The sequence below is a fragment of the Cyprinus carpio genome, chromosome A15 (assembly GCF_018340385.1).
Source record: "Cyprinus carpio isolate SPL01 chromosome A15, ASM1834038v1, whole genome shotgun sequence".
Classification (NCBI taxonomy): Eukaryota; Metazoa; Chordata; class Actinopteri; order Cypriniformes; family Cyprinidae; genus Cyprinus; species Cyprinus carpio.
Genome location: NC_056586.1, coordinates 2,999,791 through 3,023,695, shown reverse-complemented (window position 1 = coordinate 3,023,695; position 23,905 = coordinate 2,999,791). Strand labels below are relative to the sequence as shown.

Here is a 23,905-nt window from a genome sequence, read left to right as displayed (position 1 = left end):
CTCATATTACAGACACAGGGGAAAAACAGAATATTTGACAGAACAGCAGTAATAATCAGGTATAAATGGCTGAAATGGTTAAAATACAGAATTAATAGAGGTAAAGTTTTACATAACATACATGATCAATAAATACATACATTAATTCTCTCCTCTCAGCTCTAGCATGGGCCGCTCTTTCCAAGCCATAGGCATTCTGTCTCTTTGTGTCCGCAAAACAAAATGGCTATTAATGAACTTGTGGATGCTGCAGATGTTGAAAGTCACCTGTGATGCTGGATGGTGAAATATTGATCCAGCTGGCCGCAGCAGCTCTGTAAGCCTGGCACGATTCTCTGAATAGTCACCCCCGCATATCTAACCTGAGGAGAAAGGTATGTCTGTCAAATCATTTACAAATCTGAAATGACACTAATAATTTAAAAAAACTATCTGTAAGCAGAGGGGTTAGTTCTCTCGCTCAATTCCTCAACATAACTGTCACAACATTTTTAAATATGCAGTGAATGTAATGATTTCAAATACTTTGTTTGAAGAAACAATGTCCTCAATCACCCCTTACTTCTTCATCAAACACAACATGGAAAAAAGAAGGCATTGCAAAATGTCTTCAGATAGATGCACAGGTTATCTGGATACGCAGGCTCAAATGCACTTAAAGTTTTACCTGAGGTGGAAAGAAAAATCTAATTAATCCCCAATACAAACACCTAGAAATACAAAATTTCAAACTATGTTTACTCTAAAATCCATCTCAGGAAAATGTATGAATGTTGCTGATAACGAGTCAGACCTCATCAGATGACTTGATGTTGAAGAAGTCTCTGGCTACAGCTCCGATGATACCTACAGCATTAGAACGCTGTCAACTAGAAAATCTGATTACTTCCTGAGTATATATATATATATATATATATATATATATATATATATATATATATATATATATATATATATATATAGTATAATACTCTTGGAAAATGTGTGTAAAATAATCAAGTAATTCAGTGTTATGGAAGCTCACCTGAGTTTGTCCCACGTCTCTTCTCCAAATCTGTCAATCACTAGAGACTTCAGATGTGTTGATGAATCCATACTGGACAAGAGGTGAACCCATTTAGACATTTGATGATTTGTAGCTACTGAAGATTGAATTAACATTTACAATAATAACATAAGAATAACATAAGATATAAGGCTAGTTGTCACTTTTGTAAGTCAAAAGTTCTCTTACACAATGTGTCTATTTCTCTACAAGTGGTTTTGTATGTTGGTTTCAAACAATTAACTCAAAAACGTCTTAAATTTGAATGATTTGTCTTCAACTAGCAATTTCATATTCGGCCATTTTTTCACAAATTTGTCATAATATCAGGTTGGGACAGGTATTTTATTTTTATATAAGGACAACTGAGGGAATCATACACAGCTATTAAAAGCCAAGGGGATGATGTAAAACTTTTGTAAACAGCACTCTAAATAGGTCCGTAGGTCCAATGTACTGTAATATGAAAAAATGTTCCTTACTGATTTTTGACAGGTATTTTCTCTGTATTTTGAATTACGCATTGTACAGTGAGGATGATCAGTGAAATATTATACATTTAGGTTATTCATGCACTCAGCTCTATACACACCAATAAAAATTAAATAAAGCAAAATATATACCATACATAACATTTAGTTAAATAATAATAATTAAAAAAATAAAAATAAAAATGCAATTTTCTTACTATTTCTGTCAGGTTGTTTTCCTTAAAGCTGAAATATTGTCTATTTTCTATATTCCATGGATCAACCATTCACCTCCTTGATCATCATGCTCAGTAAATGATAATAAATAAATAATACTGCTCCATCCAGCAATAAACAAGAATTCCAATGAATACAGATTTACAAAACTGTCTCTGGAGTCCCAAACAGGTACCTGAAATGTCCTCTGAGGGTTAACAGAAGCAGCACGACAACATGAATGACAGCGTGTGACATGCCTCACTGCCCAAAATCTGTTTGTAGAAAATTAAAAAATAAAAAAAAACATAAAAATTATTTATTAATATATATTTAAAAAAAAAAAAAAAAAAAAAAATCCAGCGCAAAACCAGCATATCAGAATGATTTCTGAAGAGACTGAAGACTTGAGTAATGATGCTGAAATTTCAGCTTGGTATCACAGGAATAAATGATATTTTACAATGTATTCACAAAGAAAACAAATTGTAATATAATTTCACAATAATACTGTTTTTTATATTTGTATTTCCTAAGTCCCTTAGTGAGCATAAGTGACGAAAAAATCTTACCAACCACAAACTTTTGAATGATATGTATATATGTATAAATGAACAAAGAATTATCGGTAGCCTAATATCAATTCACTTTTATTTTATGTTCTTATTTTGTGTTCTCATTGAGTTTGTGGCGCCGCCTGTCAGCGGTTACTGGAGGTTCAGGGCTCGGCTGACAGTCACAGACCAAAAGATGAGACTCCTTCTGTGCGGTTCCATCTGACAGTGTTGATCAAACAGTTTAAGATGTGCTAGACTGTAGGAAGACATGCCCTTTTGTTTAAAGTTTCTGTGTTTGTGTTTAGAGGAGATAAAGAAGGTTGATTATGATTTCATTTTTATTATTTATTTTTCATGATAGCTTATTGTCTGTATTGGGCCGCGGGTCTCTCAACACCTCCATACCTAAAATATTTTATTTTCTCAATAAAAAAAAAAAAAATTAAATGTATTTTATAATAATTATGAAAAAATCTAATTTATTGTGGTGTCATTAGTTTATTTTTGGCCTGACGGCTTAATGGGAGCCTTGGTAGATGAATTATATTTAATTATTCTATAACATTTAAGCGTTGTAATTTATTTGCACTACGATGATTCAAAAGCCAATTTTAAGTCATTTAAATTAAGACTGATTTGCAACTCAAAGAAATGATGTGTATTTTATGTATTAGTATACTGTTGATTTCGAAATTCGATATATTGTGAATTTATTTAAAATATAGCCTATGAATAATTCTGGCCAATGAAAAAGAAAAAAATAATAATAATTTTAGTCATTTTAATATAGAAATAGGTCACTACTTGCACACATTAAAAGAAACAAGAAATAACAAAGCGAAAAAAATGGTTCCTTTGAATAATTGTATACTTTCCTTACTTTTACTATTAATTTGTTATTATTGTTTTTGCTTATTATTGTATTTTTTGTGTTATTTTTGTTATTGCCCTAGAATGTTCGTTGTTCTAAAGATTACAATAAATAAATAAATAAATAAACAGATTGTCACGTGATACTTGGTACTTAGCTCTGTGTGGGCCAATTACAGTCATTTGTGTTCATATAAAAGACATGTTATTAATTAATTTAATAGCTATTGCTTAGGGGAATAATTATATTTGTATAGCAGAAATAATAGACAAAATGTAATTAAATTTCAAAATATATTTAAACGTCAAGAGAATAGCCAATAAAACCAGCCAATAACATTTACTTCATCAGCAATACAGCTATTAATCAAATCACTCGTTTCTAAAGTATTCGAGGCTGACTATATTCAACAGTCTGCAGTATAGTTAAGATTTATTTGTCTGCGATCCGCCGTTAAAGTCTGTGAGATTCTCGCGTCCGCATAGTTAAGATTTTGTAAGATCTCGCGAGAGTTTCCTCGGAGTCTGTGTGATTCTCGCGTCCGCCATCTCTAGGAGCCCGAAAAGTAGCTGAACGCGAAGCGCCTGTCAACAAGTCCGAGGAGTGAGACTCATAAAGAAGGACAAGCGGGGGCTCAGCGCTGCCTCTTTATACGTGCTCCCCGTCTTCTGTCAGAGAAGACTTTCATGTGAAAGGAGACAACGGCGGGGAATAAGCCAGACATGTCAAATCTCAGCAAAGGGGGGACTAAAAAAGACACCAAGATGAGGATACGAGCCTTTCCCGTGAGTATGAGCGCTCCGAGCCGGCGAGAGCGTCACTCGAGCTCCGGGGATCCGAGCGGACAGGCCTGTGCGGACAAATCCCTTTACACCGCGTCCGTGTTTCCCCAAATCCCACAAATAAGCAAATAACAATCATGATAGGAGTGTCAGTTTGGTCTAGGTTTAGGAGCTTTGCGTTGCTTTTACGTCAAGTTGATTAAGGTTACTAATGTTAGCTGGCTAACCTGTTTAACAGCAGCAGATGATCACAAATAAATGCCCAACCAAATACACTGATTTCACTGCAGCGGTTCCCTCAGTGAGCACATACAATCAACAGTAAATCGGTCACTAATCAAAACATATGTTCTAGTAACGTTAACGGTGTTTACAGGAGGTCGTTTAGCGTCACGCATGTACCGTTTGCATGTTTACGTCACACGCGCATGACGTGACACGTTGGAAACGAGTCCAGCAGCACGAATACTGCCCGAGAGTTTAGATGTGGATACACACCGCGGGCCTGATCTAAACGGGGAATATACTGTAAAACCAGAGGGCTTTGAGCTGACAAATCACGACCAGAGAGAATCGGGAGTGTGAGAAAGTGATGAATCATTCCTGACATCAGGCAGCTCTTGTTCTGAATCATGTTAGAGCTGCATGTTCACATGATTTTCTTGACAGTTTAATGTCAAGCAGATATGGACTACACAGAGTCCCCCTTCATATCCTATGGATACAGTAAACTACAATGTCATCTTTCTTTAAGATAAATGCCACATGATCTGTTATTTCATATTGTCATGCAATCACATCTACATTTTGTTTTTCAGCATGGCTCAGTGTAATGTCTAATTTAGGTTAGATTAATATTATAATCTGTTTGCAGTTCAACATTATAATGAGCCACAGTAAAGGCCTGTTCACACCAAGAGATAACTATTAGCATCCACACCAATGCACAATAACATTGTTTATTCCACGTGTTTTGTCATCTGCTGCTTTAAATGCTTGAGCTCTTTAAAGCAGGATGGATTCTGTTTTGATTGGTTTTGTTGTATATTAGCTGGAAAAAAAAACTAAAAATGATTCTGACTAGGGCTGTGCAAAAAATCGAATGTGATTTTCATGTGCATCTCGTCCTGTAATTAGTAGTATATCTCCAGCATGTGCGTTAAGATCAGGGTTGCCAGGTTTTCACAACAAATCCTGCCCAGTTGCTTCTAAAATCTAGTCCAAAACTAGCCCAATCGCATTTCCAGGAGGTTCCCCGATAAAAATTGCATCCCGGGGATAAAATATAAATTTTTTTGCCAGGGTTGCCTTGGTAATATTCACATTTTAGGGGCTAAATATCACGTTATTGGTATTGGGGTCGCTTCAACCCACAGACATGAAAAACAACCGCAGACTTGGCAACACTGGTTCAGGTGGAGCGGCATTTACTACACAGAGCCGTAGTTCACCGACAAGCTACACAAAATCACTTTCAAAATCGACAAAGAATCGCCTGCGATTTTAAAATTGATTTTGTGTAGATTGTCAGTGAACTACGGCTCTGTGTAGTAAATGCCAACCAGTGTTGCCAAGTCTGTGGTTGTTTTTCATGTTCGCGGGTTGAAGCGACCCCAATACCAATAATGTGATATTTAGCCCCTAAAATGTGAATTTAACCAAGGCAACCCTGACAAAAAACGTGTATTTTTATCACCCAGAACGAAACGCAATTGGACTAGTTTTGAGAAGCAATTGGGCAGGATTTGTTGTGAAAACCTGGCAACCCTGATCTTAACGCACGTGCTGGAGATATACTACTAATTACAGGAGCGCCTTTACTGAGGAGATGCGCATGAAAATCACATTTGATTTTTTGCACAGCCCTAATTCTGATATTCTGTGTTGTTACCCTTACAGTTGTTTGGTTTTGGTGTGAACAGCCTTGAAGGGACAGTTCATTTTATCATCATTTACTCACCCTGATGCTGTTCCAAACCTGTATGACTGACTTTCTTTTTTGCGGGACATAAAAAGATGTTTTGAAGAATGTTGGTAACCAAACAGCTGCTGGAAGCCGTTGAGTTTCATAGTATGGAGAACTATAGAAGTCAGCGGCTACCGTCAGCCGTTTGGTTACAGTGTATCTTCTTTTGTGTTCGACAGAAGAAAGAAATTCATACAGGTTTGGATCAACATAAGGGGGAGTAAATGATGACGGGATTTTGATTTTCTTATCCCTTTAAGAGGAAGTTGCTGCTTCTGTAAGCACATATGTACAGATGCTGCGGTAAATAGATAACATTCGGGTAACCTTCATTGTGTCAAACAGTTGGTAGCTTCATGTATCACTTTTTCTCCTCTAATGGTTTCCCCTTCTCTCTGTTTAATCTCAGATGACCATGGACGAGAAGTATGTCAACAACATCTGGGACCTCTTGAAAAATGCCATCCAGGAGATTCAGAGGAAGAACAACAGTGGGCTGAGCTTCGAGGAGCTCTACAGGAACGCCTACACCATGGTCCTGCACAAGCACGGAGAGAAGCTCTACACGGGCCTCAGGGAGGTGGTCACAGAACATCTCATCAACAAAGTAAGAGCCAGACGTCTCCGCGTGCCTCTTCTCCACAGAAGAGAAGAGTCCGGTACTGGATCTGGCACGAGAAACAATACGTCACATGCTTCATGTGTTCCCTGAGAATTATATCAACTTGACATGCTTCGTTCTCCTGATTTACACTGTTAATTATATCATGTGAACTTGACGATGCTAATGCAGTGCTCTACACTGTAAAACCTGACAAGTCACAGTAACTCAAACCGTTTGAGTAAACAGATTGCCTTTACTTAAACCATGTAAGTTTTAAAAACTTTGCAATTATGTACTCAAGTGATTAATTAAGTGCTGATTGAGCATTAGTGATGAACAGCGTGCTGTTAACAAAGTAACAGCACCACCAGCTCCACATTAGTAGACCATAGACGACTTTATTTCTGTCAGACTGTCTACAGAAGATCTGGTTGAGAATTAACTAGATTTAGATGTTGATTTATGGTTAACATTTGATGAATGTTGATTTATTGTTTCATTTGAAGTAACCATGTTAGAGATCAGTGTTTGCTTTAGTTGGGCTCTTGACCCTTGACTTCTGTCTTAGATTATTTTTTTTGGGACGTTGTAACCATGTGTTTTTGAAACATGTTTGTTATAACTCAAAAAACCCAGAGAAAATATGATCAGGTATTGGTTTTTATATAGCATATTGGTAATGATAATTATCAATTATGGAGCTATTCAGAGTTCAAAATCTTACTAAATAGGTGTTCTACAGTTAGTTCAGTTGATTACAATAAAAGCAATTCAAAAAGTCAGTGGTTCTTTCATATTCAGTTAATATAAAGGCCTTTCCAAACAGTTTTGGTCTTTCTATGGTGTCAATAGTCACACATAGACATCAATAGTCAGAATATGAACCTCAACAATGGTTACGAAAAAAAAAAAAAAAAACCAACAAGCTGCAATGCATGCTGGGTACTATTGTAGTACAAAACTCATCATGGCTCCCAGCATGCTCTCCTGCATTGTTTTTTTTTTTTTTTTTTTTTTTTATGGTCATCATTGTTGAGGTTCATATGCTGATGTCTGTGTGTGACTAAGTGACACCACCAGAAAACAGAACTGTTTGGAAAAGTTCTTTATATTAAATGATTATCACAGAACCACTGGCTCTTACAATCACTTTCACTGTAATCAATCCAACTAATTACACAACACCTATTTCATTAGAGATTAGACTCCAAACAGTTCAATAATCAGTGATTGTCATCACCAATATACAGTATAACAACCACAGCTTGGTGGTACAGGTCACATAAAAAAAAAATGCAACCTGATTGCACTGTAAGTTGCTTTGGATAAAAGCAGCTTCTAAGAGTGTGAGTGTGTGTGTATAACACCTGATGATATTTTCTCTGGGCTTTTGAGTCACAACAAATAGTTACACAGCCAAAGAAAAAAAACTAAGACAGAAATCAAGGGTCAAGAGCCCCCTAAAGCAAACATCTGATCTCTAACATGGTTACTACTTTAAATGAAAACATAAATCAACATCTAAACCTTAGTTAATTCTCAATCAGATCTTCTGTAGACGGTCTGACAGAAATAAAGTCAGTCTGGTTATTAATAAGTGGAGCTGGTGATGCTGTTTGTGGGGTTGTTTAATCAGAAAATCTTGAGAGATTTAATGTATTTTATTTCAGTTTATTTTTATCTAAGAGCTGTGTCTGAAGTCAGTTGTAGTTCTTGTGTTTCTCTTTTCTTCAGTAATTCTGTTTTTGTTAACAGCAGCTGTTCCATCACTCACTTCACTATTCACAATTATCACTCAATTAATCACTTAATTATTATTTAATTGCAATGTATATCTTCTTTCAGTGAACTCAACTGAATAAGTTCAGAGTACTCATAACTGTTTAGTTTTAAAACTTAAATGGTTTTAAGGCAATCGGTTTTGTCCTCAAACGGTTCTTGAGTAAACCCAACTTGTCATGTTTTTTAAGGATATTTGTTTACACAAAAGGTTTGAGTTACGTTACTTGTCGGGTGTTTACAGTGTGTTAGTTTAAAAACTTAAATGGTTTAAGGCAATTGGTTTCCTCAAACGCGTTTGAGTAAACCTAACTTGTCAGGTTTTACAGTTCAGTGGAAAAAGGGGGGTAGAAAGTAATGATTAGATTAAATTAAAGAAAAGACCTACTGTTTAAGCTACAGGAAGATCTGAAACCAGTTCAGTGGAAAAAGGGGGTAGAAAGTAATGCTTGGAGGAGATTATAGTAAAGACCAGTTTGTACCAACATGAATGTTCAGCACAAAATATTTGCTCAGATTGTCTGTTTAGACGAATGCAAACAAAGGCAGATTGGCTGAATGAAAATGCAAACTCACTCTTAGAAAGTTGTGCACCTACGGTCAGTTTCAGATCGGGGTGCACCAATGTATCGGCTGATGAAAGCAATTATCGGCACTATCTGACATCCGTTTAAATCAGCTGATGATCAGAGCCAATTATATCCTGCCGATCAAAAGAGGACAGAAAAACACGTCAGACTGCATGTGACTATATATGAAGAAAGTGTCTCTAATGTTGAATTTAGGTAATAATAATGCAATAATGTTTTAATGCAGTCTGACTTTAATGGCTCTTAAAAACAGCGTTGTTATTGCAGGTTCTTGTTTCTCACCTGAAGTTAAAGCCAGGGTTTCCTGGTTCATGGTTTTTCACCTTAGCAAACATTCTGATAAAAAACAAAACGTCTCCACTTTCAAATTTGGCCTGTTTAATCATGAAAATCAAACAATAAATGCCATTTTGATGCTCTTAAATGTGGCGGGACAGATGGCTTCATCTCTTTCACTTTAATAAGTGTGAAATAGACATGAACGAATAGCAGAAGGTATGTTGAGAGAGAGTACACTTACTGAGGTGTCTCATGTGATGTGTTTCAGTAGTTTCAACGATTAAAACAGCTTGTGAACAGAAAGTCACTTAACGTTACATTTACCTCAAGAAAGTTATGCAGTGTCCACAGTTGGCTAGTTAGCTAGAAAAGAAAACATCTAGAGAGGACATGTTTGAATACATCAGACATAAAGACAAGAAGTTTTTATGTTCAGTTGAAACGTTTGTATAAAACAGTTTCATTTGAGTGTTGTCATTATATCTGAAAATAAATACCAGGTGAATATAATAGTTTGAGTTCCGTTATTAGTTTTAACCTTTTATATGTTATAGTAGTGGAACAAATTAAAGGGTTTTCAGTGAAGTTTACACAGCATCAGATTTTTTTTCTTCTGACATGTAGGCCTACCTGTAGTACAATAGTACAGAGACAAGAGAGCCGCTTCCATATTTTTCCTGCTATTCACTGTCTCTTAACAAAACAGAGATTAGGAGAAAAAACTTGCATTGGTGGTGAATGTCTTGTCTGTGTTGGTCATCACAGACGCGTTAACCTCCATTCATTCAGATGAAAATCTGTAAAGTGGTGTTGGTTTAATGAAATGAGTGGTTTGAGTTCTGATGTTCATTGTACTGCTGGCTTGATATGATGTAGCATGCAGCCTCGTTTATCCTGTACTTATGTCCAGTTTTTGTCTGTTTAAAGGTACGAGAGGATGTGTTAAACTCCCTGAATAACAACTTCCTGCAAACACTGAATCAAGCCTGGAATGACCACCAGACGGCTATGGTGATGATCAGAGACATCTTGATGTACATGGTGGGTCCTTTCATTGTATGTTGGCTGGATTTTGTCTCTGTGCTCCTCTTTGTGAGTGGAAGTTTGTAACAGGGCTTGCAATGCATCACTGTGTTGCTATACCTCAATCATTCAGTTGCAGTTGTAATTCTCATTTATATAGTTGTGGGAGAATTGGAGGTCAGTGTGTGTCTGCATCTTTCAGCAGGGGAGCATTAAAGGGATAGTTCACCCAAAAATACTAATTCTTTCATCATTCTCTCACCCGTCATTTCAAAAATATATGGCTTTCTTCTTTGGAACGCAACAGATATTTTGGTTCAAATAATATTTTGCACACTTAAAATTAGAGATGCACCGATCGATTGGCCGGGGATCGAAATCAGCCAGTTTTCTGCTTCTGCATGAGTGCGAGCACGCACGTGAACTGATCATACCCTCCACATTAATAGCTTCAGCTCAAAATAAACATGAGTCATGATTAAACCACCAAAGGTAAGTTTTTACAATCCATATCCTGTCTCATGTAATCTCTCAATCAGTGTGTCAGCCGTGCAAAGACGTCAGTATAACAGCTTGTAAACAGTGTCGCGTAACGTCACATTGACCTCAGACACAAACATATTCGGTGACTGTTAACTCATTAATCAGATAGAAAAATAAACTGTAGAGAGGGGTATTTTGCTAAATATGTGCACTATATAACATATTCATTATAATTTTTACTGTTCTTATGTTTAATTTATCTTTGAATAAATCCATAATTTTTTGACAGCCACCATTTAAATTTTTATATTTTAAAAATACGAATTGAAGTAGAAATATTATTATGCAATTGTAACTTTATTATTTTAAAAACTTCATTGTGTAATTTTAACAGTTGTATGCTATATCTTAGAAATCAGTCAGTTTTAACCTTCAGTATTATAATAATGCAGTACCAAATGACTCATGTATATCTTACAGCATTAGATGAGATTTCTTTTCCTTGAGAAAATATGTCAAGTACTGTACCTGATATATATCCAAAATAATCGATATTGAATTGAATCGAATTGGTAATCTAATTGAAATTTGTGTCAAAATCCAGCCCTACTGCAAACATGTCGTTGGCGTGGAAGTTTTTTACTGTGAGTGAAGAAGACACTAAGTTTGCTATTTGTGAAACTTGTAAGGCTAAAATAAACCACGGGGGAAACACTTGCCATTAATGCTCAAGTAGCATGTTGCCTATACATATGCTGGCAACATTTATTACCCACTTACTGCACTATTATTATTTGGAAGAGTATTGTACACTTCAGTTTTGTTCATTCATAGGATCTTTTGACTTTTGTAAGACAAGTAAAAAAGAGAAAAGGGTCAACTTATAAAGTTGTTTTGTTTTATAAAGCAACTCATTTTCAGTTAATTGTTATTTCTACTTCTTTCCAGTCACAGAGCATTTTTATTTTTTGAGAGTTGTTTAAGTGAGAGAAGATCCTGTAACTTGGGAAAACATTGTAATATTAATATTTTTTTTTTATTATGAAAATAAAATTTAGCTTTGAAGAAAAGTCAATTTTGGTTTGTATATGAATCATAGTTCAGTTCTTAGAAAGAAAATCGGAATCTGCAGATCACGAAACAAGAAATCGGAATCGGCCAAGAAAATTATTACCTGTCAAACAAAAATGGTAACGTCTTCTGTCAGTGTCAACACAGATTTCTAGGCATTCAAAGTCATTCCAGTGACTTCCATAGTATTTTTTTTCCTTCTATCAAAATTAATGGGGAACAGCATCTGTTTGGTTACCCAGAAAATCATCTTTTGCGTTCAGCACAAGAAAGAAATTAATACGGGTATGCATGCATGTATTTTGATTAAACTAACCGAAAAGTTACCATCAAGTGTTATATTACGCTCTATGGAGAGCCAGTACTTTAGCTTTTCTTTTGTCATTCCAAGCACTGGTATTTCTTTAAGGGAATTCAAATATACTTCACTTGTTTCTTCTGGATAGTTGTGTATTATGTTTCCAACCAAATAGATGATTGCTTGGAGAAGAAGAGCGTTATCTCCTTTATGAGCTTCATTCTTCTCTCTCTGTCTGCTCTTCTGTCTTGGCACAGGACCGGGTGTATGTTCAGCAGAATAACGTAGAGAACGTCTATAATCTAGGTCTCATCATCTTCAGAGACCAGGTGGTTCGTTACGGCTGCATTCGGGACCATCTGCGGCAGACCTTACTCGACATGATTGCCCGTGAGAGGAAAGGAGAGGTGGTGGACAGGTGGGTGTCTTTGCTTTGTTTTAGTAGCGTCGCACATATACACCATGCAGAAAACCCTCTGCGAGTCATCATAATATGGCCATTTCTGTTGGCATGCAAACACTTTTTTGTTTTTAATCTGTCAAACCCTACCTTTGCTAGTGTTCACACATTCATATCCTGTGATTTATATTATGAGCCTCATTAGTAATGTATAGCTAAATTAAGCCTAGACTGATCTTTCTTTATCTGCTTGGACACTGTTCTCTTTAGTTTAATTCAGTCTTTCTCATTTCCCCTTTTCCTTTTTCTGTTCTGTTGCCCAGAATGCTTTCTCAGTCTGTTCATTTTTGACTTTTGAGAGTCAGAGCAGAGTTGATGGATAGAGAGGGAAGCAAAATGCATTTTCATATAAAGCTTATATTTGGATATATAATAAATATTATGCTACATGATTCAAAAAATAAAATCAAATTCCACATTTGGGATTCAAAACAACAGCACAGATAATATTTAAACATAAGTTAAGTATATAAGTAAATATAAAAACATACCAAAGGATTTAAACATTAACATAAATCTACTTGATCAGAAATCCTTAAGGTGGGTGTGCTGCCACTGCCGATGCCGGTGATTTACCTAATATGCATATACATATGTATTTATGTAATTATGCAGGAACATAAATAATTAAACATGAACATATTTCTGAGATAATTAAGATTTTAATACAATAAATATTAAAATACAAGCCTCTAATATTATACTGCATTCAAATTCAAAGCCACGTACCGTTGCGTAACTATGGAGAAAACTTTATGCTATTTAATACGAATGCCCAAATTTACCCAAAATACACGGGACTCTTATTTTGAAATGTCTATGCTGTACTGTTGCCGGCTGCTCATTCAGAAAGATGAGGGAGATAAAATGTGCACTCTTATGATAGTCTACTTCACATTACAATAAAAACACCATAAAGTAACCATTGTCATAATTCATAAGCTGTAGATTATACGCAGTCTATTGGCATAAATGCACATTGATTGTCAAACTGTTCTGAAACCGTAAGTCTGTAGAGCACGCAACAGCACTGCATTTTTACTTTATAATGTGAAGCGCTCGTATCTATTTAATGAAATTAGTCTTTTGAAGTTTATTAATCACATTAGGCTGTATCGCAAATAATGTTTTCCATCTCCAAATTTAAAACCTCTTAATATGATTACGAAGATGTTTGCTATAGCATTTAATATAATTTAAAAAAAAATTATGACTTTAAATTTCTTTTTAAGGACATAAAGTCACAAACAGAAAAGTAGAAATGTAAAAAAGCATAAACAAATAAAACTGATTTGCTGCTTTTCATAACCCCCAGAGCTGCTCATTAAATGTAAAGGGAAAAGAAACTGCAGTTTTCTTGGTGTGTATTGTAGTAAGTGTTTGTCTTCGTTCAGGGGTGCCATTCGTAATGCTTGTCAGATGTTGATGATTTTGGGCTTGGAAGGACGATCCGTTTATGAAGAGGATTTCGAGGCCCCCTTCTTAGAAATGTCTGCTGAATTCTTTCAGGTTGGTAAAGCAAGATTACACTTTATTGCATTTCTATTTCTCTATCAGCTGCTTTGTATTTTGTATCACAGTGAATGTGTATATTAGCATTTTATAGTCAAAGCCGACCTAAAAATGAAAATCTGAAACTGCTTATCAGTGGTATCAATAACTAACTGTTATGTTGTTCCAAACCTGTACACTGTGATTTCTCTTTCTTTCTTTCTTTTATTGATAAGAATTTGGTTTTTTATTTTTTTAAACTTTTTTTTTTTATATATACAATGATTAGGTTCACAGTAAAGAATCGCTGTAAAAGCACCATAGAAGTAGTCCATAGTGGGAAGGAGACATTTAAAGAAAAACTACACCTGAAGAGACTACCACTGAATTGAATTGAATTGAACTGAATGTTGAAGAGACCAGACTTTTATGTGAAGAATCCTCCAAAATATTTTTGAAACGCGGTTTAGATAGAATGACATGGGTGTAAATAATGACTGAATTTTTTATTAGTTCATTAATGTGATGTTTTCTTTAGGTTTCTGTTGTTGTTTTGCTCGTTTCTCATTATGGTTTAACCAAATTGATTTCTTTAATTTTTATAATATTTTTCAGATGGAAAGTCAAAAGTTTTTAGCCGAGAACAGTGCGAGCGTGTACATAAAGAAAGTTGAGGCACGGATAAACGAGGAAATAGAGCGAGTGATACACTGTCTGGATAAAACCACGGAGGAGCCGATTGTGAAGGTGGTGGAGAGGGAGCTGATCTCCAAACACATGAAGACCATCGTAGAGATGGAGAACTCGGGCCTGGTGCACATGCTCAAGAATGGGAAGACAGAAGGTGCGCTGTCCTCATCTATCATTACGCTTGTTTTGCATCAGTAGTGTAGCTTAGTGGAATCAGAAGATTGAGCATTCAGACTTCAGAAGGATTATTTATTAAAACACTTGAAACTGGCTATATTTTAATGGGCCTTAGTACTCTAAAAAATGTTGTAAATACAGATTCTATTATTTTTAATGTAAATTGAGGTGCAGTAGGTTTGTTTTTCCATGCAGCCTGCAAATACAGAAATGTTGTCTGATTTATTTCACTTTACCTGGTGACTCTTAACTCATCATATTCTTTTGCGGACTGCATGCTCTTAATATACATAGTCTACGTCACTGTAGATCAACATTTCAGTAGTATTCTGTGTGCTCGGGAGTGTTCAGGTCAGTCAGTTTTGTAGAATATTTAGCAGATTCAAGATAACGATTTAGATTTTTTTTAAATGTTTAGCTAGTCAACTTAAAAATATACCACAACGTTATTCAAATAACATTCTCTTTATTAAAAACTTACAAAACCATCTGGTTAAAGTTTGCACACATGAACTTCAACATGGTGTAAAATGTAAAACAGAAATATAAAATATAAATAAAAAAATGCTAAAGACAGTCCGTTTAGGCAATTCGATTGTACAAACTTGCCTTAAACATCCTATATGTTCAGAAATATAAAATATAAATAAAAAAATGCTAAAGACAGTCCGTTTAGGCAATTCGATTTCAAAATGACTAAAAGTATAACGCAAAAAGACTATTATTAACAGAATATGTTTTGTAATGTTGAAATTGAAAGTGATTTCTGTGTTAGCAGTGCTTCATACATCACTACACTATTCACAATGGACTTTTTTAGTCTGCTAATGTGACCGTACTTTTACAGTGAACTTTAAATAGAAGAAAATCGACATCAGTGGTTTGGAAACATTTCCATGATTTGATATTCGATGATATTCGTCTGTGTGTGCAGATCTGGCCTGCATGTACAAGTTGTTCAGCAGAGTGCCGAACGGCCTGAAGACCATGTGTGAGTGTATGAGCTCCTATCTGAGGGAGCAGGGCAAAGCTCTGGTGTCTGAGGAAGGAGAAGGCAAGAACCCCGTTGACTACATCCAGGTACCGGGATAATATCTTCACTTGCAGAACACACGAGATGTGGGAAATCCTTTATGTGCAAACCTCCCTCTTTCTCTCTGCTTCTCTTTAGGGTCTTCTAGATCTGAAGTCACGGTTTGATCGCTTCTTGCAAGAGTCCTTTAACAACGACCGTTTATTCAAGCAGACCATTGCAGGGGACTTTGAGTATTTCTTGAACCTCAACTCTCGTTCACCTGAGTATCTCTCGCTCTTCATTGACGATAAGCTGAAGAAAGGAGTGAAAGGAGTGAGTCGTTTCCTCTAGTCACACCAGTAGTGGACGCTTTGCTCTGGGCCAATATAGAAAATACAGCTAAGAATATTTATTTATTTTCAATCTTCTTTTGAGCAATGCAGTATCAACTCTTAATGCGGATTATGTGCAACAAACTTCCGTGCTCTGTTAAACAGGTCACATCACTTCTGTTTCAGGTCTTTCTAATGCACTACGTTAAATATAGAGCTGTTTTACTCAAGGTGCTTTCAGGGGAGATGTGCATCACATATGCAAAAGTTTTTTATTTTTCTTCTTCTTATAACTAACGTTTGGATATTAAAAACAAACACAACTGCATAGCTAGGTTAAAGGGATAGGTCACCCAAAAATGAAAATTAGCTCATGCTTTACTCATGCTCAGGGCATCCTATGCATATCTGACATTCGTCTTTCAGACAAACACAATCGCAGTTATATTTAAAATTGCGTTTATTAACACCCCGGAGCCATGTGGAGTAGTTTTATGATGGATGGATGCAGTTTTTAGGCTTCAAAAACAGGGGCACCATTCACTGCCATTATACAGCTTAAAGAGCCAGGACAGTTTTAAATATAACTACGATTGTGTTCGTCTGGAAGAGGAATGTCAGATACACCTAGGATGCCCTGAGAGTGAGTAAATCATGGGCTAATTTTCATTTTTGGGTGAACTATCCCTTTAACCGATTACCTTAAATATCCATAAATATTGGTGTCAGTTAATTCTGCTGATAACACTTTCAGCGGATTCGATGAGTTCTGTTCTTCTGTTTGTTCATGCAACGCTATTCCTAAAATCAGTCTTTTAGTGTAGACTATGGATGAGAGATAAGGAAGGATGTGTTAATGTATTAAACATTATTAGTAGTTAAAACTCAAAACATTCCTGAATATTCCATACACCATTTTTAAAACGTGTCCAATGTTACATTTTAAAAAGAGTATATAATGAATTCAGTTGTTGATCGAAGGTGTGTGTCTGTGGTTTGTCTCTCTTTTAGCTGACGGAGCAGGAGGTGGAGTCGATCTTGGATAAAGCCATGGTGCTGTTCAGGTTCATGCAGGAGAAGGACGTGTTCGAGCGCTACTACAAGCAGCACCTGGCAGAAGACTGCTCACCAACAAGAGCGTGTCTGACGACTCCGAGAAAAACATGATCTCGAAGCTAAAGGCAAGATCTGCTGCTGTACAGAGTGGAGGCTCGGTGTGCCCTAACACTGTGTGTGTCTCACATGACGTTTCTCCTTCCACAGACGGAGTGCGGCTGTCAGTTCACATCTAAACTGGAAGGCATGTTCAGGGACATGAGCATCTCAAACACAACCATGGATGAGTTTCGGCAGCATCTTACGACGACAGGGGTGAGGTGCAGATGGTACTCAACCAGAATAAATCTTTTGTCACCTCCGATACTGCTGCATATCTCAAGAGTTAGACTGTGTAGCGATTAGAGTGGACCGTTTGAATGGTGTTTGATTGTGGTTTCTTCTTAGGTGTCTTTAGGTGGTGTCGACCTCACAGTGAGGGTGCTAACGACGGGATACTGGCCGACCCAGTCAGCGACTCCCAAGTGTAGCATCCCCCCTTCACCAAGACATGCTTTCGAGGTCTTTAGAAGGTGTTGATTGCTGTATTTCACTGTAGTTTAGTTCCAGTTTTTATGTAAACTCATTTGGGAAGAACTTTGACTTCCAGAGTCCCTCCTGAGGTTTTGTGCATGCGCTCACAGCCACTCTTGACTCTTTGATTGCAGATTTTATTTGGCCAAGCACAGCGGTAGGCAGCTCACATTGCAGCATCACATGGGTTCAGCAGACCTCAACGCCACTTTCTACGGGCCGGTCAAAAAGGTAACAAGCCGTCACAAACTGTCAAAAGAATTTACTTATCTTACAATCTTAAACTGTGATTTGCGTCTTCTTCAGGAGGATGGCTCGGATATGGTCGGCGGGGCTCAGGTCACAGGCTCTAATGCCAGGAAACACATCCTGCAGGTTTCCACATTCCAGATGACGATCCTCATGCTTTTCAACAACCGAGAGAAATCCACATTCGAGGTACTGCACTCGTGCCACATTTGGTAAAGTCATCAAAGGTGTACCTTTCTTAAAGGTACCCACCCAAATGACAGCTTTTGTACTTTTTTGAGTGTACAATGGCTACAATTAAAAAAAAAAAAAAAAGAAATTGAAAAAAAAAAAAAAAAAAAAAAAAAAAAAAATATATATATATATATATATATATATATATATATATATATACATATATATGCGCATTGGAACAGAATAGGCATCAGTTGTACTGGCCTTCAGTCATAGTACTTAGTAATCATCCTGTGCATTGTATTAAAATGGCATTGCTGTACTTCTCCCACATGTCCGTGTTGTTTTCCTCTTGCTCTTGGCAGGAGATCCAGCAGGAGACGGATATCCCGGAGAGAGAGCTGGTGCGGGCGCTGCAGTCTCTGGCCTGTGGAAAGCCCACACAGCGAGTCCTCACCAAAGAACCCAAGTCTAAAGAGATCGAGAGCGGCCACGTCTTCACTGTCAATGACCAGTTCACCTCCAGACTGCACAGAGTCAAGATTCAAACAGGTAACGGTCAGCTTGACCGACGCTCTAGAACTTAAGCCAAGACACATGTTTGGCAATGATGAAAACCCATACAAATGCAATTTAGCATTCATCTTCCAAATACTTTTAATAACAGTGTAATAACTTTTTTCTATTTTAATACATTTTAAAATTGTATTTGTTATTGTAATGGCAAAACTCTATTACTTTCATCGTCACATGATCCTACGAAAATCATGCTACAGGTTCAAATCACAGCTTTTACATTTACATCTTATTCTCTTTGCATTGGATTACTTTTTCTCACACATACAGTTCTTTTTAAGATAGGAAAAATATATAATAAAAGATGGCTTCCTGAAGACTGCAGAACTTGCTTCTCCAGCATCCTGTTCTTCTGAGATCAAGAATGTAGCTTCTCATGTTCACATTGCTCCCTCTAACGTTCAAGTGTGAATTAGGTTTTTTTTTTTTCAGCCTGGTGCATATTCACTTTTGATTTTGGTGTTAAAGAACAATTTATTGGCTATTTTTGTTACAAGTACCTTTATTTAACATTATTTAAAATTCTAAATGATTATTCCTTTGATACTTATTTCTTCTTTAACTCTGTATATTTTGGTAATGGACCTTTTTCAGAGACAGCAGTTAACACCTTACATTGTTCTTGTTTTTATTTATTTAAAATTGTACATTTTCTAACACTATGCTTTTGTGTTGCATTACTTTGGATTTAAATTACAATAAATTAGTAAAATTTAGGGACAGAAATACAAGGATTGCGGCTTAATGTGACGATTAAACTTCAAAAGATGGTGATTTCATTGAATAAATATGAGCGCTGCACCTTTCATAGTCAGCCGTTACCAGGGAAGCCGCTATATTTCTGCCGTTCAGAAAGTGACACCTGCTGGCAGAGAATGAATTTGCATTTTCAATATGCCGCTATTTTTGTGCAGACCATTGAGAAAATCAAACCATATTATTACGCTCCAAATATGAGTTGTAAATGTGAACTGGTGGATTGACAAAAAGATAATGTATTATACAAATATAAACAATTAAGAAAGTAAAATATATTTATGTTAATATAATAATTGATTGATAGTTGTTTAAGTTAATAGAACAATTGGTAATTTGGACTCATCCATTTTCTTAAAAATGGTTTTAAGGCTGAAATATAAAGTTTATCATTTTATAAAACAGTTTGTTTTTGTGAAAATCTATATCTGAACTGTAAGTCATGATGTTTACAGTCATTATACAGTTTAATATGTTACCATAAACATTGCCCCACCCTGCTCATATGGTATTCATTTTATTTCCACAGGTCTTAAAAAGTCTTAAATCTGAGCTTAAAAATCCTGCAGATACCCTGAAACAAGAACACACAAATATATTAGCTATGCTTTCCCGTTCATGTAAACCATTGTAAACTTTTATTTCTGAGAGGTGTTTGCATATACTTTACTTCTGAATAATGAGCTTTTAATCACTGTATTTTTTTCCTGTCTGGAAGCATGGCTTATTTATTTGATGATCGGATGAGCTCTTAAACAGGCGGTTCTTATAACATATGACCATTAGCACATGACAATTTTTATTATCATGGGCTGCCACTGCTGGAAAGTGCTAGAAAAGTGCTTAAATTTCACTCCTTAAAACCTGTAAAGTGGCAAATTTATTAGATTCAGCATTGGCTATAACCATCTGTTAATTGTTTTTCATATTGGCATTGAAAATCCATATTTGGGCATCCCATTATTAATAAATACTGTTAAAAGACCAAAACTGTAAGACTGTTACATTTTTGCACGTTTCGCTCATCCCCTGTAAATGTCATTTAATGAGTCTGTAGTGTGGTCTTCCTCACAAATACAGTAATTCAGGATAATGTGTATCATTATAAACCACAATTTCATACAGCATCATATAGACCTACGTCCATGCCTCTTTACTACAGATCTGCTGGCTAATCATTTGGAAAGTGTTTTACGCTAACCTGTGTGTGTGTGTCTCATCCCTGCAGTTGCAGCCAAACAGGGAGAATCGGACCCTGAGAGGAAGGAGACGCGACAGAAAGTGGATGATGACAGGAAACACGAGATTGAGGCGGCCATCGTTCGGATCATGAAGTCCAGAAAGAAGATGCAGCACAATGTTCTAGTAGCAGAGGTGTGGAGACTCATTTTACTGTGGAAATATAATATATGTTCATCTGTTTAAACGTGTAAAAAATGTTCAGCCACACAATAACAGTGTTGAACAGATGTTGCTGATGTTTATGGAGAATGTAAAGTAGAAAATATTTCTTCCTGTTTCTTTGGACAGTTGTTTATAGAGCTTCAGTTTGATTATGCGTGTTTTTGTCTTTAGGTAACCCAGCAGCTGAAGGCGCGATTCCTCCCCAGTCCCGTGGTCATTAAAAAGCGTATTGAAGGACTTATAGAGAGAGAATACTTGGCAAGAACACCAGAAGATCGCAAAGTGTACACATACGTAGCATGAACTACGAGCGCAATTAAATCTGGCATGAGAGAGCGAGTGAGAGTGAGAGTGCGAATATTGTTTTGGGACTGTGTTACACACCTCACATGGGATGTTATTTTATTTTATGCCCTTTTTGCCTTTGTTGTCATTCGTACTGGGAATAAACTGAGAAGAAACCTCTCATCTTCTAATGAACTTGTTTTAAATTTTTCTTTTCGATTCCCACAAGGATTTCCACTGGATTCAACACTTTTACAGAAGGTCTTGGTCTCTGTGAGAGAAGTGATTTGTGTGTGTGTGTGTGTGTGTGTGTGTCTGTGTGTGTCCTCACAACCCAACAATCAAATTAAAACCGTAAGCCACACGATTTCGCAGCACTGGGTCTCATTACGACCATTCATATCATGAAATACCTTGTGAGATATTTTCTTATATCTGTGTAAGTGTGTTTGTGTCTGCGGCACATTATTGGATGTACAGGTTCTCGCCATCAGTGCTTTACCTGTAAGACTGTCAAATGTATCTGAGTGACAGAGAGGTTCAAAGCATGCTTTTACTGAAGACAGTTGGAGTAACACTTACACAGCATATAATAAGGTGGTTTGGCTGTCTTTTCTCTCTGTATGGCTGGTGTTCCCTTGCCTTTTTTTTTTTTTTTTTTTTTTTTTTTTTTTTTTTTTTTGATGTTTGTTTCATGTCTAACATGGCCAATTGTAAAAGATGACTTAAAAGCCTTTTATTTTGAAGGGTCCTTTGAAAGCAGTTTAAACCGGGGATGGGGCACAGTTTGTGTTTTCAGCATTATTATATTTCAATGTGTATAAATTGTAAAATAATTGTTATTGTACTCAATGCTGAAGTGAACTGTACAGGGCCTTGTTTTCATCATTAAATGTAGAAAAATACAGAGAAAACAAAAAAACAACAATAAAAGGATTGGCCGTTTTGGGTCAGACTGTGTCTTGTTCTGATTTTCCCAACGGAGGATCCTGGTAGGTTGGACATCAAATCTCAAGCAGTAAAAGCAGCTTGACATTATTCATATCAACTGAACTTTCAGCTGTTTTGTAATTCTTTTTATTCTCATATAAACATTGAACAATGTACATACATAGAGCACATTAGATATGGTAAATGACAGCTCCAACATGCTTGATACAACAGATCCAATGAGGTTTGGTCCTTTCGAATGGGAACTTGCACTGTGTCTTCTAGTGGACACTATGGTGAATGTCCCCGGCATGACCATCGGTGCAGCGCGGCTGACACAGAAGATTGTATACCATCTGCGTACTATTCCAAAATGGCACTACACTGATATGGAGAGATACAGAGGAGAGGAATTGTTGAATAAAGTCATTATTTTTGTTTTCTTCGTGTACAAAAAGTATTCTCGTGGCTTTATAACGTTACGGTTGAATCAGTGATGGCAGATGGAGTATTCTGATGATGCTTTTCTTACTTTCCTGGACCTTGAGAATGTTATTTATTTGTCAGTCTATGGGACAGTCACAAGCCTCACGGTTTTCATCCAAAATATCTTAAATTGTGTTCCGAAGACGAACTGAGCTTTTACAGGTTTGGAACGACATGAGGGTAAGTGATTAATGACAAAATTTTCATTTTGGGGTGGAGTATCCCTTTAACTTTCTATTTTCAAAATTTTTTTAATTTTTAATATTTGATGTTAAATTGATATTTGCTGGGGTCATCCTCTTCTTTGTCTTCAGGAGCCGTTTGTTTGTGGGGTCTCTAGGCAAGCAGCTATGGATGGCGCCAGTGTTAATTGTTTCAGGAAGTGTGTTCATCCAGTTATTTGACACCTGATGATTTACACGACCTGTGTGTCATATGCGAGGGTACTGAATGCATGCATTGCGATATATATATATATATATATATATATATATATATATATATATATATATAATCATAAAAATAAAGTGGGTCGCGGCTTGATGACCGTGGGTCCCCTCTAGAGCAGTGGTTCTCAAATCTGTCCTGGTGACCCCCAACCACTGCAAATCATGTTTGTCGCCCTCATAAGCCACACCCAGTTCAGACTCTACTAATGAGCAGATGAGCTGAATCAGGAGTTAAATGAGGGAGCCACACACAAAATATGCAGTGGTTGGGGGTCCCCAGAACAGGTTTGAGAAGCACTGATCTAGAGGATGCAGTGCCTGTTCCTATTCGAAAGGGAACGTCTCAGGTTATTCATGTTACCATGATTCCCTTTGAAGGTGAACAAGAAGCTACATCTCCTTGTCATTCTTGAGGTATTCCTGGGCATGTCTCCTTCAGACATGAAGTGGATGACATGTGCTACAGGTGCCCTTTTATACTCCTGGTCACACTAGTAGTGACATCATAGGCTGTCACCAGCCAATGTCAAGTTCATTGTCATGTTTATACACGTGCTTCAGACACTGGTCATACCAGAGGCATTCCCCATAGTGTCCACTAGAGGATGCAGTGTCTTGTTTCCCTTCTCAGGGGAACCATGGTTACATGGTAACCTGAGACACTCTTGCAGTGTAGCACAAGCATGATATTTGTTCTCGTGTCAAGCATTGATATATGGAAGACTGCTTCCACCACAGAATGAAAAAATAAAATAAATAAAAAAGTAT

General features: G+C 36.6%; 1 protein-coding gene and 1 long non-coding RNA gene across 2 annotated transcripts; one reads left to right on the top strand and one right to left on the bottom strand.

The window, feature by feature from the left end:
• Positions 1-549: 549 nt before the first annotated feature.
• On the bottom strand, positions 550-2,024 carry LOC109093551. The gene is made up of 4 exons (XR_006161714.1): positions 1,734-2,024; positions 1,025-1,096; positions 794-846; positions 550-667 (listed from the first exon to the last, which is right to left on the bottom strand). It is a non-coding gene; the product is annotated as an uncharacterized LOC109093551 (long non-coding RNA).
• Positions 2,025-3,669: 1,645 nt separating this feature from the next.
• Positions 3,670-22,231, top strand: LOC109059503 (cullin-3-like). Its single transcript, XM_042770769.1, is given in 17 exon segments — positions 3,670-3,944; positions 6,317-6,514; positions 10,087-10,200; positions 12,292-12,452; positions 13,889-14,003; positions 14,601-14,829; positions 15,787-15,932; positions 16,024-16,200; positions 17,211-17,310; positions 17,313-17,380; positions 17,463-17,570; positions 17,703-17,827; positions 17,963-18,059; positions 18,135-18,266; positions 18,617-18,803; positions 20,812-20,957; positions 21,159-22,231. Coding segments are annotated over 17 exon segments (2,298 nt in total). The 5' UTR covers positions 3,670-3,881; the 3' UTR covers positions 21,291-22,231.
• The last annotated feature ends 1,674 nt before the right edge of the window (positions 22,232-23,905 follow it).